This window comes from Schistocerca cancellata, chromosome 10 (assembly GCF_023864275.1).
Source record: "Schistocerca cancellata isolate TAMUIC-IGC-003103 chromosome 10, iqSchCanc2.1, whole genome shotgun sequence".
In the NCBI taxonomy this organism is placed as follows: Eukaryota; Metazoa; Arthropoda; class Insecta; order Orthoptera; family Acrididae; genus Schistocerca; species Schistocerca cancellata.
The window spans coordinates 216,967,260-216,983,461 of record NC_064635.1 but is presented as its reverse complement, the minus strand read 5'-3'; the positions used below and the strand labels follow the sequence as shown (position 1 = coordinate 216,983,461).

Below are 16,202 nucleotides of genomic sequence, written 5' to 3'. Positions count from 1 at the left end.
GTCACAAAATCAGTTTACTTTCTGACACAAACAAAAATGCGAGAACTGTGTCTAGTAAATACTAAATTAACATGGAGAAATTCAAAAAATAATCTATCAAAGCACACAGATGAAACTATGTAATTTGTTCCTGGTTAGGAACTCATAAAATGTCACAAAACGTTCCTGGTCATCATTTAAAGTGTGCTTGAAACTTTATTAATAGATTTTCTTGGGATAGATTAATCTATTTTCAAGAGTCTTCCTTTCAGTTTCTTTGGTGTCTCTGTGACACTCTCCCATGTCTTAAATAATTCTGTGACTGTTTATGCTGGTCTTCTCTGCATACATTCAATATTCCATTAGTCCTATTTGGCACCAGTCCCACACAATTGAGCACGAGTGATTTGTAAACAATCTCCTTTGTAGATTGATTGCTATTCCCCAGTATTCTAACAATAAACCAAAGTCTATCACCTGCTTTACCCTCAACTGAGCTTATGTAATCATTTCATTACGTATTCCTGCAAAGTGTTGTAGCCAGGTATTTGTATGAGTTCACTGATACCAACTATGGCTCATTGATATTATATTCATATGATACTACATTTTTTCATTTTGAGAAGTGTATGGTTTTACATTTCTGGCCATTTACAGTAAGTTGGTAATATCTGCACCACTTTGATAATTAATATTCAACATGAACATCAAGATTCCCAACCCACTTGCCTAGGGCATACCTGAAGTTACTTCTACACCTGGCAATAGATCTCCATTCAAGGTATCATGGTATATCCTCCTTACCAAGAAGTCCCCAACCCAGTCACAAATTTCAATTGATACCCCATATGAACATACTTTTAACAAGCATACATGTGGTGCTGAGTCAAATGTTTTTTTGGAAATCAAGAAATACTGCATCTACATGATTGCCTTTATCCAAAGCTTTCAGAATGCCATGTAGGAAATATGCATGTAGGGTTTCACATGATCAATCTTTTTGGAATCCATGCACTGAGATCATTCTGTTCAAGATACCTCATTATGTTTGAGCTACAAATATGTTCCAAGATTCTACAACAAATCGATATTAAGCGTACTGAATGGAGTTTTGTGTATCACTTCTACTACCCTTCTTGTAGTCTTGTAGGCGGGTGTGGCCTGTGCCGTTTTTCCAACAACTGTGCACAGTTTCTTGTTCAAGGGATCTGCAATAGATTATAGACAGAAGAGGGGCTAACTCAGCCAGCTGCAAATTCAGTATACAATCTGATTAACAAACAATGGAGCTTATCCTCCTTGGTATACAAAATGGGTGAGAACACTGTTCTAGAAACAACGAAAAAAACATGCCAAATTAAAGAGAACCAAAATCTACAAGACAGGCGATGTTTTACAGAAGCTCAAAATTTTGCACGGACTTCAATGCATTATGCTTACAATAGTTTCTACAATGAAACTCTGTCTCAAAACCTGGCAGAAAATTCAGAGATTCTAGTCGTATGTAAAGTATGCTAACAGCAAGACACAATCAATGCCTTTTCTGTGCGATAGCAATGGAAATACTATCGACGACAGCGCCACCAAAGCAGAGTTACTAAACACAGCATTCTGAAATTTGTTCACCAAAGAGGACTGTTGTGACTCACCGATTATTCAAAGTGCCGCTGCGCAATTACGCACGTCCTCTACGTGCGGCGCTGTCTGCCAGCCATGCAGCAGCTGCGCAACCTAAGCGGCCAGCCGAGCAGCGGCCGCTAGACGGAGACTCAGTGTTTAATCGAATGCCGACTTGTACACAGGTCAACTTACTCAGTGACTTATATGTGTTGTTGTGTTGTCCGAAATATATGTGTTAAATTTGAAGATTTAACAATTGGCGACGAGGTAGTGGATTTTTCCTTTTCACCGTTGACTCACAGGGTTCCATGGCTACTGTCGAGCAACTCTTGCAAAATCTCCTTGAACAGCAAACGCTTCTAACAGCGGCAATTCGCGATTTCGTCGCAGCGTCAAATGTGGGGCGTTTCCCGTCGTTGGCTGTACCTCCTTTTCCTCCTTACGACGAGACGGCGGAAGACTGGTCTGATTATGAAAAACGTCTTCGACAGCACTTCTTGGCATTTCATGTCACGGACGAACAACCATGTAAGTCTCTGTTCCTTTCCTGGATTTCACCTCAAATGTATCGGTTGTTGTCGCAATTGGCTCCTTTGAAGGATCCTGCATCTTTGTCCTTTGCTGAAATGTGCTCACTTCTGTCTATCTATTTTCAAAAACAAACGCATGTGGTAGCCTCTCGTGTTGCCTTTTATCGTTGTCAAAAACAACCAAATCAATCCTATCGCGCTTGGGCTGCTGAACTTCACGGCCTCAGTCGAAAGTGTCAATTTGTTACTGACGTTCACAAAGAATCCTATGCCGATTCCATGGTACGGGATGCTATTATCTGGTTGGCGCCCGACAAAGAAGTTCGGCAACGTGCCCTTCAGTTGACGAATCCGACTCTAGATGAAGTTCTCTCCATTGCGCAGTCTTTTGAAATTTCTCGCGCCGCTGGGGCGCAAATAGAAGTGTGGGGTGACGTCGGGGAAATACAACCTCTGTGCGCTGTTGACGACGCGTGCGGCGCATCCCCGCCGGCCGACGTGGCCGCAGTACGCTCCCACGCGCAGCCTCGGCCTAGCCATAAACAACCCACTAAGAAACTGCACAAAATCCCCGGCAACTTCCTTCATGTCCGCGGTGTTTTACGAAACATTCACGTGAGGATTGTCCCCAACGTTGAGCTGTGTGTCACAATTGCAAAAAGAAAGGTCATGTGTCTTCCGTTTGTAAATCCGACCGCATACATGATGTTCGTGAACATGACGCTGATTCTGATTCTGTGTTGTCTGTCAACTGCACTTCTTCCCTTTCAGGGAAGTTATTCCTCACTGTCCAAATCCTTGGTCGAGATGTTCGCATGCAAGTGGATACCGGTTCTGCTGCCACTATAATTAATTCTCAAACGTATCTTCAGCTGGGTTCTCCACTCCTGTCCCCTGTCACTCGGCAATTATGGACGTACAATAAACAGAAGATTTCTCTCTTGGGACAGTTTAATACTGAGGTATCTTACAAATCCGTCGTTCGCACTGTTCCCATATTTGTGGTCGACCAGAGCAACGCAGAAAATCTTTTTGGTTTTGATGCCTTTCGCGTTTTTGGGTTCTCCATAGATGACTCTGTCAATATTGTCTCTGACGCTATTCCTTATGCTCAACTGGATTCCTTGTCGATGACATTTTCGTCCCTTTTTTCTCCTGGGTTAGGCCGTGCAAACGACTTTGAAGCTCATATCACGCTCAAACCCACTGCTCGGCCTAAGTTTTTTCGGGCTTGGCCCATTTCTGTGGCCCTTCGTGATCGGGTAAAACGGGAGTTGGATCGTCTCACTGCTTCAGGGGTCTTGCTTCCTGTCACTTCCAGTGAGTGGTCCTCTCATGTCGTTGTAGTTGCTAAGCCCAATGGTGATATTCGCCTCTGTGGCGATTTCAAAGCCACTGTAAATGCTCAATGCCTCATCGACACTTACCCTATGCCCCGTCCTGAAGAACTGTTCACTAAACTCGCTGGAGGACAGTATTTTTCTAAAATTGACCTGTCAGAAGCTTATCATCAACTTCCTCTCGACGCTGCTTCCTGGCAGTTTCTGGTCCTTAACACGCCTTTCGGCCTCCATCAATACCAACGCTTGCCATTCGGGGTTGCTAGTGCCCCTGCTCTCTTTCAGCGATTCTTGGAACAATTATTGCTCCCTGTCCCTGGGTGTATCAATTACATGGACGACATTGTTGTCACTGGCTCCACCACTGAAGAACATCTTCAAAATCTCCGCACACTTTTTAATGTCTTACAGACTGCCAGTCTTAAGTGTAATCTTCAGAAATCACAATTTTTTCAGGCATCTGTCACGTACTTGGGGTTTCAACTCTCTTGGGATGGTATTCGTCCGCTTCAACATACTGTGACTGCAATTGATGCCCTTCCTCGCCCTACATCTGTTAAGGAACTGCAGGCCTTCTTGGGGAAAATAGCATACTATCACAAGTTTTTACCGTCTGCGGCGTCGGTGGCTCAGCCGTTGCATCGCCTGTTGCATAAAAATGTGCCTTTTCACTGCTCCGCATCATGCGACGCGGCTTTCCGGAAATTAAAGACTATGCTGAAACAGGCCCCGTGCCTGGCTACTTATCGACCTGGCCAACATCTTGTTCTTGCCACAGACGCCTCTCAATACGGGGTCGGTGCAGTCCTTGCGCACCGTTTTTCTGATGGTTCGGAACAACCCATCGCTTATGCCTCCAAAACGCTCACGGATGCCCAACAAAAGTATTCTCAAATTGAGAAAGAAGCTTTGGCCATCATTTATGCTCTTCATAAGTTTGGTGTTTTTCTCTATGGCTCAAAATTTCATCTTGTTACAGATCACAAACCACTTGTTTCCTTGTTTCATCCATCAACGTCACTTCCCGACAAGGCTGCACACCGCCTCCAGCGTTGGGCTCTTTACTTGTCCCGTTTCAATTATGAGATTCATTTCTGGCCAACGGCTCAACATGCGAATGCTGATGCTTTGTCTCGCCTTCCCATGGGTCCTGATCAGGCATTCGATAGGGACGAACTTTTGTGTTTCCACCTGGATGTTGCCGAGCAGTGGGCTGTGGACGGGTTCCCCATCACTGGGGACAGGCTGGCGGCTGCTACGGGTTCTGACCCTACCCTCTCCCGGGTTTTACGCTGTATTCAGAAGGGTCGGCCAGATCGCCCGTCCGCTAAGACTTCTGATCCATTGCGGAACTACTACACTTTGCGCTACCGCCTCACGGCTCGGGATGGTGTTATCCTCCTCTCCACTGACAATGCTTTGCCGCGTGTTGTGGTACCTGCGTCTTTGCGTGCTTCGGTCTTGCGCCTCCTTCACCAGGGGCACTGGGGTGTGTCTTGCACAAAATCTCTGGCGCGCCGTCATGTGTACTGGCCTGGCATCGACTCTGAAATAGCACACATGGTCGCTGCCTGCGGCCCTTGTACGTCACAGGCCACTGCCCCGAAGTCATCTTTGTCACCGTGGCCTTTGCCTGCGAAGCCCTGGGAGCGCATTCGTGTTGACTTTGCGGGACCCTTTTTAGGTACTTATTGGCTCCTCGTAATTGACGCCTACTCTAACTTTCCTTTCATTGTCCGTTGCACGTCACCTACCACCGCAGCAACCACCAGTGTTCTCGCCCGCATTTTTTCTTTGGAAGGCCTCCCCTCTACTCTTGTTACTGATAATGGTCCGCAATTTGCCTCTTCCGACTTTGCGGATTTTTGTGCTCGTCATGGCGTTACGCATGTCACGGCCCCGCCGTTCCATCCACAGTCCAACGGTGAGGCTGAACGACTGGTCCGCACATTTAAGGCTCAGATGCGGAAACTTCTGACTTCTTCTGCTGCTGATGACGCGCTTCTCCAGTTCCTGGCGTCTTACCGTTTCACCCCCATGGTCGATCACAGCTCGGCTGAGCTCTTACATGGCCGACAGCCCCGCACGCTACTTCATCTTCTGCGGCCTCCCACCTCACGGCCGCGGGTGCCTTCACTTGGCCGGTTCACCGCCGACGACCTCATCTGGGTACGGCGATATGGCAGGCGGCCAAAATGGAGCCCGGGCCGCATCTTATGACACCGTGGCAGACGCCTGTATGAAATCCAGACGAACACGGGTGTTGCAGTGCGTCATTCGGACCAACTTCGGCCTCGGGTGCCAGCAACGCCTGTTCCGAATGCCGCTACACCACCTTTGGCTCTACCTGATGCTCGGGATCTTGGCATCTCTCAATACTCACAACGCAGCCCTCTCACCGTCATCGCGATGCCAGCACCCGAACGAACGCCACCAGGAGACGTGCCCATGCAGGAACTGGAGGACCATCCTCTGTCAGAGTACATCTACTCGCCTCCTCCTCCAACGGACGCCGACACATCGCCCATGTCTCCTGTCATATCAACTGGACTTGCCGCAACGGGCAGATTGGTGCATGGGGCCCCAGCAGATTCGACCCCTACGTCTCCTGTCATCTCGACCCGTTATCATCGGGGACACTTCCGTCCGTACGGGAAGCCTCCTCCTCGAGACTTTACGGCGAGTCAAACAACGCCTATGGACGTTAGCCATCTCCAGGACACCTCCATCGAGACCAGTGCAACAATTTCAAAGGGGGGAAAAGTGTTGTGACTCACCGATTATTCAAAGTGCCGCCGCGCAATTACGCACATCCTCTACGTGCGGCGCTGTCTGCCAGCCATGCAGCAGCTGCGCCACCTAAGCGGCCAGCCGAGCAGTGGCCGCTAGACGGAGACTCAGTGTTTAATCGAATGCCGACTTGTACACAGGTCAACTTACTCAGTGACTTATATGTGTGTTGTTGTGTTGTCCGAAATATATGTGTTAAATTTGAAGATTTAACAAAGACGAAGTAAATATTCCAGAATTTGAATCAAGAACAGTTGCCAACAGGAGCAGCGTAGAAGTAGTTATCCTCGGAGTAGTGAAGCAACTTAAATCACATAACAAAAGCAAGTCTTCTGGTCCGGACCTTATACCAATTAGGTTCCTTTCAGAGTATGCTGATACAATAGCTCCATACTTAACAATCATATACAACCGTTCGTTCGATGAAAGATCCGTACCCAAAGACTGGAAAGTTGTACAGGTTACACCAATATTTTGGAATATATATTGTGTTCAAACATTACGAATTACCTCGAAGGAAACGGTCTATTGATACAAGGTCAACAATGATTTAGAAAACATCTTCTTGTGAAACACATCTAGATCTTTACTCACATGAAGTGTTGAATGCTAATAACAAGGGATTTCAAATTGATGCCATATTTCTAGATTTTCAGAAGGCTTTTGACACTATACCACACAAGCAGACTGTAGTGAAATTGCATGCTTATGGAATATTGTCTCAGTTATGTTATTGGATTTGTGATTTCCTGTCAGAGAGATCACAGTTCATATAACTGATGGAAACTCATCGAATAAAACAGAAGTGGTTTCTGGCATTCCTCAAGGTAGTGTTATAGGCCCTTTGCTGTTCTTCATCTATATAAACAATTTACGAGACGATTTGAGCAGCCATCTTAGGTTGTTTGCAGATGACATTGTTGTTTATCGACTAGTAAAGTCATCAGGAGACCAAAACGATTTAGAAAAGATATCTGTATGGCAGGACATTTAGAAAATGTAACAGATCTACTGAAGAGTCTCCCCCTGCTAAGCCTGTCCGCCCTCTTTTAGAATATTGCTGCACGGTGTGGGATCCTTACCAGATAGGACTGACAGGGCAAATCGAGAAAGTTCAAACGAGGGCAGCACATTTTGTATCATCATGAAATAGGGTCGTGACTGTCACTGAAATGATATAAAAATTGGGGAGGACATAATTAAAACAAAGGCGTTTTTCGTTGCGTTGGAATCTTTTCACGGAATTTCATTCACCAACTTTCTCCTTCGAATGCGAAAATATGTTTTTGATGCCGATCTACATCACCGTAATAAAATAAGGGAAATCAGAGCTCGCACCGAAGGTATAGGTTTTCGTTTTTTCCGCATGCTGTACGAGATTGGAATAATAGAGAATTATTGTGAAGGTGGTTTGATGAACCCTCTGCCAGGCACTTACGTGTGATTTGCAGAGTATCGATGTAGATGTAGATTCCATTGGACCTTCCATTGGACCCTGGAGCTTTGTTCAATTTTAACAATTTGAGCTGTTTCTCCACACCACTGACGCTACTACTGATTTCACTCATCTTTTCAGTGGTACAAGGATTAAATTGGGCCAGTTCTCCTTGGTTTTCCTTTGAAAAGGAACATCTGAAAATTGAGTTAAGCATTTTTGCTTTTGCTCTGCTATCCAGGAATTTCAGTTCCCGTCTCATTCGTTTGGGACTGGACACTAACTTTGATGCCCCTAACAGCCTTTATGTATGACCAGAATTTATTTGGGTTCTGTGAAAGATCATCTGACAATATTCTGCTACGGTAGTCACTGAAGGCACCACACACTGATCTCTTGACAGGTAAATGCCTTTCATTCAGCATCTCCTATTTATAGCTCTACGATTTGTATCACATCTATTATGCAGTAATCTCTGTTTCTTTACAAGTTCCTTTACAGTGACAGTACACCAAGGAGGTTCCCTCCCATTACGAACTGTTCTACTGGGTACACATCTTTCCAGTGCATGGTCAACTATTCTTTTAAATTTGTACCATATTTCCTCTACATGCTCCTGCCCTGCACTGAAAGTTTCAAATTCCTCATTGAGGCATGACACTAATGATGTTTTATCAAGTTTACTGAACATAATCATTGTTACCACAACCACATCATGGTCACTGATACCATTTTCGATGTGGACATCCTCAAAGAATTCAGCTCTATTTGTTGCCATTAGATCCAATATATTTCCATCATAAGTAGCATCCCTAACTATTTGTTCTAGGTAGTTTTGAGAGAAGGCATTTAGTAATGTTTGACAGGACATCTTATGGTGTCCCCCACTAACAAAACTGTAATTTTTGCAATGAATTTTTGGACAATTTAAGTCTCCGCCAATGATTACACTATGACTGGGGAACTTACGTACAGGTGAACTGAGGCTTTCTGTAAAGTTTTCTGTTGCATCAGGAGATGAGTCTAGTGGGCGATAGAAGTATCCAATCATCATTTTATGCCCACTCCTGTTATGGAGTCTTGCCCAAACAATTTCACAACTTCAATTTCTATCTTGGTGGATACGAGTTTCTTATCTACTGTGACAAATATGCCACCTCCATTTCTCATTTGCCTATCCTTTCGATATACTCTTAAATTTTCCCTGAAAATCTCATTACTATCAATTTGAGGTTTCAAGCAACTTTCTGGACATAGTATTATGTGAGCTTCACTGCTTTTCATGAACACTTCAAACCACTTCAAACTCTGGCACTTCGTTGTGAATGCTTTTGCAGTTTACAATTAAGATTTTAATACTCTTGCCTGTGGGAGGTGCGACAGATCTTATTTTGCTTTAGTCATAAAGTATATGCCATTTAATACGAGGGTCACTCCAAAAGAAATGCACACTATTTTTGTAAAACTACAGTTTTCATTCTGCATGTGTGAAAGTTTTACAGTGTGTAGATACATCCTACTCACTTGTTTTCAAACTTAGTTCAACCTGTTCCCGTGAGTGGTGTCGTCACAGCATGTCTTCAAGATGGCTTCTACACTTGACGTTCGTCAGAGGCAACGTGATGTCATAGAATTCCTGTGCTGTGAAAACGAGACAGTGGGAAACATCCACAAGAGGTTGAAAAAGGTGTATGGAGATGCTGCTGTCAATCGCAGTAAAGTTAGTCGGTGGGCTAGCAGGTTACGTGATGAAAGCGGGCACGGCAATATTGAGGATTGTCCTCGCAGTGGCAGACCTCGTACTGCACACACTCCAGACAATGTGCAGAGAGTTATCGAATTGGTGACTGCTGACAGACGCATCACAGTGAACGAATTGTCACGCTACGTTGGGATAGGGGAAGGAAGTGTTTGCAGAATACTGAAAGTGTTGGCGTTAAAAAAGGTTTGTGCCAGGTGGGTTCCCAGGATGTTGACAGTGGCTCACAAACAAACAAGAAAAACGGTATGCAGCGAACTTTTGGAACAGTATGAGAATGGTGGAGATGAATTTCATGGAAGAATTGTGACAGGTGATGAAACATGGCTCCATCATTTTTCACCAGAGATGAAGAGACAATCAATGGAGTGACATCATGCAAATTCACCCAAGAAAAAAAAATTCAAAACCACACCTTCTGCTGGAAAAGTTATGGCTACGGTGTTTTTCGATTATGAAGGACTCTTGCTTATGGACATCATGCCAAGTGGAACCAGCATAACTTCTGATGCATATGTGACCAATCTCAACTGAGTCGTGTTCGACCGCATCGGCAAAAGCAGGATTTTTGCTGTTGCACAACAATGCACGGCCACATGTCAGTCAAAAAGGCAAGGAAGCGATCACAAAACTCAGATGAACAACACTGAAACACCCGCCTTACAGTCCTGACCTGGCTCCATGTGACTATCATCTCTTTGGGAAACTGAAAGACTCTCTTCGTGGAACAAGGTTTGAAGATGATGACTCCCTTGTGCATGCTGCCTAACAGTGGCTCCAACAGGCTGCTCCAGAATTTTACCGTGCGGGTATACAGGCACTGGTTCCAAGTCGGCGTAAGGCAGTTGAGAGGGATGGAAATTATGTGGAGAAATGAAAATATTGTTCCTAAAGGATGTAACTACACACTGTAAAACTTTCAAACATGTAGAATAAAAGATGAATTTAAATTAAAAAATTAAATAGTATGGATTTCTTTTGGAGTGACCCTCATAAGTATCGGAACACTGTGTCAGAGACAGATGCAATATAAACATGCCTGCACCAAAAAGAGACATGAACGAAAAGATAGATGGACATATATCTGTACTCCATTTTTTCCTTACGATGATATCAATTTTTTTCACTCTTCAATTATCAGTACCTTCCCTCCATGATTCTAGGTGTACATACTGTGTGTATGTCAGACAACAATATGTATATTTGTGTAAAAGTTTTTACAACATACCTTCCGGAAAGGGAGGCAATTTCTTTCATTTCTACATTGCTTCAGCCTGAAAACGATACCTGGAGATGCAGTAGACAGCAAACTTCTGGACACAAGATAATATTATTTACGATTGTATCACACTTTATTCTTTATCACGGACATGGACGGTGCATCTTTTTTTCAAGGAAGAAGAGGTAAATATCACTCTGTTCAAAGGAGAGTTAATACATCAATCAATTTAGACTATTACAGTAGTAATCATAGTGAGAGACAGTGGAGGTGGGAACTCAGACGCGTAAATTGCTACTGGAGAAAGTGTCTGCCAACAACACATCTCAAAATAATCCACATTATTCGCACCTCCTTACAATGCCAGTACTTAAATACGAGTACAGAGGAATCTCTTTCATACTTCTGGGTTTCCAATAGCTATCATTATATGGATTGGATGGATAGTTGCCTAATATAAAGAACCACTGTGTACATCCCACACACAGTCAGCTACGTGAGTAGTAACCTCTGATGAGTAGTGCATACCCGGCCCATTTAGGGCGTCCCTACAGTTCTCAGCACCGTGGCTCAAGTCCAGGAAGTTGCAGCCTAGCTTCTCACAGAACTTTTCAAGTCTCTGGTTCAGTTCTTCCACTCGACTCACAATCCAAGGCCACGATAGTTCTGGGGACAATGCTGCAAAATGTCAGCTGTGTTGAAACTCCACGCACAAGGCTGGTCCTCTCAACCTTCTCTGCCAGTCGCTGGAATGACTGTGAAGTACGACCTCGGAGCCTAGATGACAGGTATCATTTGTTCCAACGTCTCATGTGTCCCTACATTTCTCCAAAACCCAAAGTTACCTTCCACAAGATCAGCTTTTACAAGACTTCGCATTATTCTATAAATAATTTATCTGTGACTTATTAAACTGATGGTTTGATAATATTCATACCTGTCAGCATCCATCTTTTCTGGAAATGGGATCACTATATTCCGCTTTAAGTCTGAGAGTTAGAAAGAATTCAATTTTCCAAACTACCCATGAACATAATTAACTACATGACACAGTGTGATGTATAGTAATAACAGACATAAGAGATTCTCCTTTAGTAATAGCCACTAACCTGAGCAAAATTCTTGGGGAAATGCTTCTCATCTTCAATAATGTGTGCAAACTTGTCTTCATTGCCGAACCCCACCCAAAAGTACGGCAGTCCTCTGGGAATGGCACGCCGAACATTCTTGCTGCCGTCTAGGTCCACCAGCTTCTTGTTCATCGACCACTCCATCTCGCACTCCATGATGGCTTTCTGCAAAAGTTTTATACAGTACAGCATGGTCAGTCTTCTTCCACTTTCCTATCCAGCTTGCCATAATGTGGGGTTTCCACATTAAACCTCCCCAATTTCCAAATGCAATTAAAAAACTATGAGACACAGATACCTGCTGTTTGAGGCACCATCTGAAGTAACTCAAAAAGCATTCTACAAAAATTAATACACTTCAACATGGGCTTCTTGTGTAACCTGTAAAATGTCTACACAAAACTGTAAAATGTCTAGACGAAACTCTATCTCAACCCCTGTGTGCAAAAGCACGTCTGGGATGATGGAGGAATTACATCCATAATTCTTCTACGAGATCACCAATATCACACACAGATGAGACGTACACAGTGTCTTTCACATAACCTGTAACATAAGTGTCTTTTTGCCTGTGCTAAGATGCCTCCAGTAGCTGCACCTCTGTCGAATCTGACTGAAAAGTGATTGTCGAAAGATGGCTATTGTCAATGATGTACTCTACACTGACGTTACAGCTCAAACACTTTAATTGCCCTTTGGTGTTGAATAACTACAGTTTATGGCCAGACTGTCTCTCAAATATCATAGTTATGCACAAATAGTCAGTTAGCCACATACTACACTCAGTTGATGTCTCTTTGAGTACAGCAAACTAACACAGACATGACTATTCATAACAGTTCTCGTGTGGCAAACATTTATAATTTACACAGTCACTGGATTAAGCTCTTAAATCACTGTCTTTGTAGTCTAACAGACAAATCAATATGAAAACAGTGTGCACTGTAAGTAACTATCGATGGTAGTAACGTTTATAGTCTGAATCTATTGTTACAGTGAACATTATTGAAGTTCGGCACAGTCCCCAATAATAATTACACATTCACTGTCCAATTAATCACTGAACAGCCACTGAATTACAGAATGATTTCCTGGAGGCAAAATTTTGATAAAACTTAGCACATTTTATGACTTGTGATTTGTGCTAACTCGTCTGCGAATATTGTACACTAATTCTGGGCACAGATCATGCTCATGCCATAACCTTCCATACGCTCACTAAAATGGCTTCCAAAAGCTTCTCTTTTATAAAAGTACAATACTTATAACAACAATTATCTCTATGTTGTTCACTTTTTAACATTTACATTTCTGATTAAGTGAACAATGGAGGTACATTTTTCTGAATGTGAATTTTTAGATACAGTAATAATTGCTACAGAATTATGCTGTGTAGTTTGCCAAAATACAGGGTGTTTAACAACGTGGGATCCATTTGTTGCCTGGCACACGTCGGGACGATATTCCACTTCTCACGCCATATATTCACCAACTGTCGCTACTGCCGCGACGATTCTTTCCTGTAAATGATTGATGTCTCTGGTCTTTTCAGTGTACACATTTTTTATGTGACCCAAAAAGAAAAAGTTCAGTGGGGTTAAGTCTGGGCTTTGTGGGGTCCAAGGTACTTCGCCAGCCCTGCCTATCACCTTCCTGGCAAGTAAATGTCAAGAGCCACATGCACGTGGTTATTGTAGTAAGATGGGGCACCATCTTGTTGGAAAAACAAAAGCCCCTGTTCAACAAAATCTTCAGAAGTTCTCAGTCTACCTGGTGATTTTGCTTTTAAAACACTACCGATTTCCTTGGAAGACTTTAGCCAATGACGGATAGTTTTTGCTGTAGGTAGTTCACCACCATACTGACATAAAATTATGTTGCACTGTTATAACTGACTCAGTTTTCACAAGGCAAATAATACACTGTGCTTTCTGTGAGTACACATTGTTGCTGAGTTGCTCTGCACTGCACTGCAAACACACTTGGGCTGAACTGAGGGAACACAGGAAAAAAACAGCACTTTACCACAAACTAGTATTTTGTCACTTTTTACAGATTCTAGGGCACCTTAAAACTAGGGAGTTCTTTTTCAAACACACTGTATAGTATTCTATTTTAGTAACAATGTTTTAACTATTAATAGTGATGACTATGTAACTAAATGAGGGCAGAGTTTGATAGCATACCTTCGACATTAGCTGTATAAATGGCACCACTCTTTACATGTGTTTTTTATTTACTTGATGAGAAAGTTAGCAATCAGGTACATGTTTACACATGAATAATACCAAAGTTCCTGGTCTTTGTAATTAGCACAGTTATTAAGTAAACTAGTCACACCAGTGGACTCTTATTATCCAAATGTATATAATGGATAATAAAGTTAAGTTGGATGAGCCCTGTATTAATATTCAAGATTTTTGGTACTGTGCACATGCCATATAAATGATCACATTGTTTGAGTGACATTTCTGCCATTTGACTGTATAAACTTCTTTATTTTATACTGCTCTCATGATTTTGGCCTGGCGATTATCAAAAATGTAACAGCTGGATGGAATCCACCTGCTTTGTCACAAACCCCACAGGAAGAACTCCAGAGGAGTTATACCCAGAGATTCGAGTGGCCACTCAGCTGAACCATCACATCCTGTCCATCTCTGTTTAAAAGTTTAGTCTATGAAGACACGAACGTGTAAGCTCCAGTATGTGGCCACCCATGCTGCTGGAAGATCACATTTGGCTAAAGAGGAAAAAGCAAAGGGACAACAAATTGCTCTAGAATGTCCAGATAAACATATCCTCTTACTGTTTGCTCCACGAATCACCTTTCCAGTGTCTCTGACACGTGCCAGGAAAATGTGGGAGTTTTCCAAACTTTAGACGTGAATGTTGTGCTGATTAAGCTTCCCACATGCATAGAAGCTTTCTTCATCAGAGAAAACGACGTATCACAGACAGTTACAACTTTGCCCAATTACTTGTATTCAGTGACAAGCCAACATTTCATTTGTCTGGAAAGGTGAATTATCATAATTACGAGCCAACATTTCATGTGCCTGGAAAGATGAATCATCATAAAATGTGCATCCAGGGCGCAGAATATCCATATGAGACTGTGGAATTCATTTGTGACACATGTAAAATTAACATCTTTTGTGCTGCATCCTCTTCAAAACTTTATGGACTGTGTTTCTTTGCAGAGAAAACTGTGTAGCATGACTTTCTGCAGCCATCAGCCAGACACTGGAGATTTCATTTGCAAGATGGTGGTCCACCTCACCTTCTTTCAGGCATTCATGATTACCTCACTACCATAACTGAATGAGCTTTTCATTGTGAGGAATCTCCTCTCCTTCAGTAGACCCTCATTCCAGCACCTGACTTTACTACATGCGATTTCTTCTTATCAGGTTGTGTCAACGATCATGTGTTCCTGCTTCCACTGCCACTTAATATGGAAGTGTTGCAAGGAAGGATAATTAATGTGATTGCTGTTAGCAACTGTGAGATGTTGACACGTCTATGGCAGGGGATGGAGTTACGTACTGAGACAGTCGTCACGTCTGGAACGGTACCCGAATTGAATGTCTTTAATGCGAGTAAACTGATACAAGTTATCTTTCGGTATCTCTTTTATGTCTTGAACAGACACCTGAAATCCTGGATGTACTTTTGATTAACTGTGTGTGTGGCATAACCTAAGGGACTGTTTCGATTAATAGATTGTATGTTTTTGTATTGTGCATTTGTCAAATAAATAGAAGTAAAGATATTAGTGCCAATTTAATTACAAAGTACTGGGAACATTGTATGAGGATAAGTACTGAAATGGCTTTGGAACACAGGAATGCAATGAGAACTTACAATTTCTGTTAAGACAATGTAACCCTTTTGAAGGTACAAAATTTATGTCAAATGTTAAACTTCACAGTAAAGTTTCTCAGCTAAAATTGGCAACTTCAGCATATAAAACATCTGCTCTTCTTTTGTGTTTTCAATAATCACACTTTTTTAATTTGTCAGTTCTTTTATTTCTTCAACTATTCTTCTTTCAAGATTGGCCAATTCATTTTCATCAGATTTCTTCTTTTTCAAGGCTACTACTCTTTTTGATGAAGCATTCTTCACAGCTAGTATTGTTGACTTTGCAATGTCCACATTCAGTTGTTTATCGCTATTTAGTAAAGCACCTAACTATTGTTGTTGTTGTTGTTGTTGTTGTTGTCTTCAGTCCTGAGACTGGTTTGATGCAGCTCTCCATGCTACTCTATCCTGTGCAAGCTACTTCGTCTCCCAGTACCTACTGCAACCTACATCCTTCTGAATCTGCTTAGTGTATTCATCTCTTGGTCTCCTCCCATGATTTTTACCCTCCACACAGTCCTCCAGTACTAAAT

At 42.7% G+C, this 16,202-nt stretch overlaps 1 protein-coding gene across 5 annotated transcripts in view; it reads right to left on the bottom strand.

Annotated features, from left to right (window-relative positions):
- The window catches only part of LOC126106578 (CWF19-like protein 2), a 217,646-nt gene that overhangs the window by 56,804 nt on the left and 144,640 nt on the right, over window positions 1-16,202 (bottom strand). For all 5 annotated transcript variants that reach the window (XR_007523369.1, XR_007523368.1, XM_049912923.1 and 2 more), the window contains exon 13: window positions 11,782-11,967. Coding sequence is in view for 3 of the 5 variants with exons in the window: in XM_049912923.1 (XP_049768880.1) it covers window positions 11,782-11,967 (186 nt within the window). In the remaining 2 variants the exon portion in view is untranslated. The remainder of the gene's footprint in view (window positions 1-11,781; window positions 11,968-16,202) is intronic.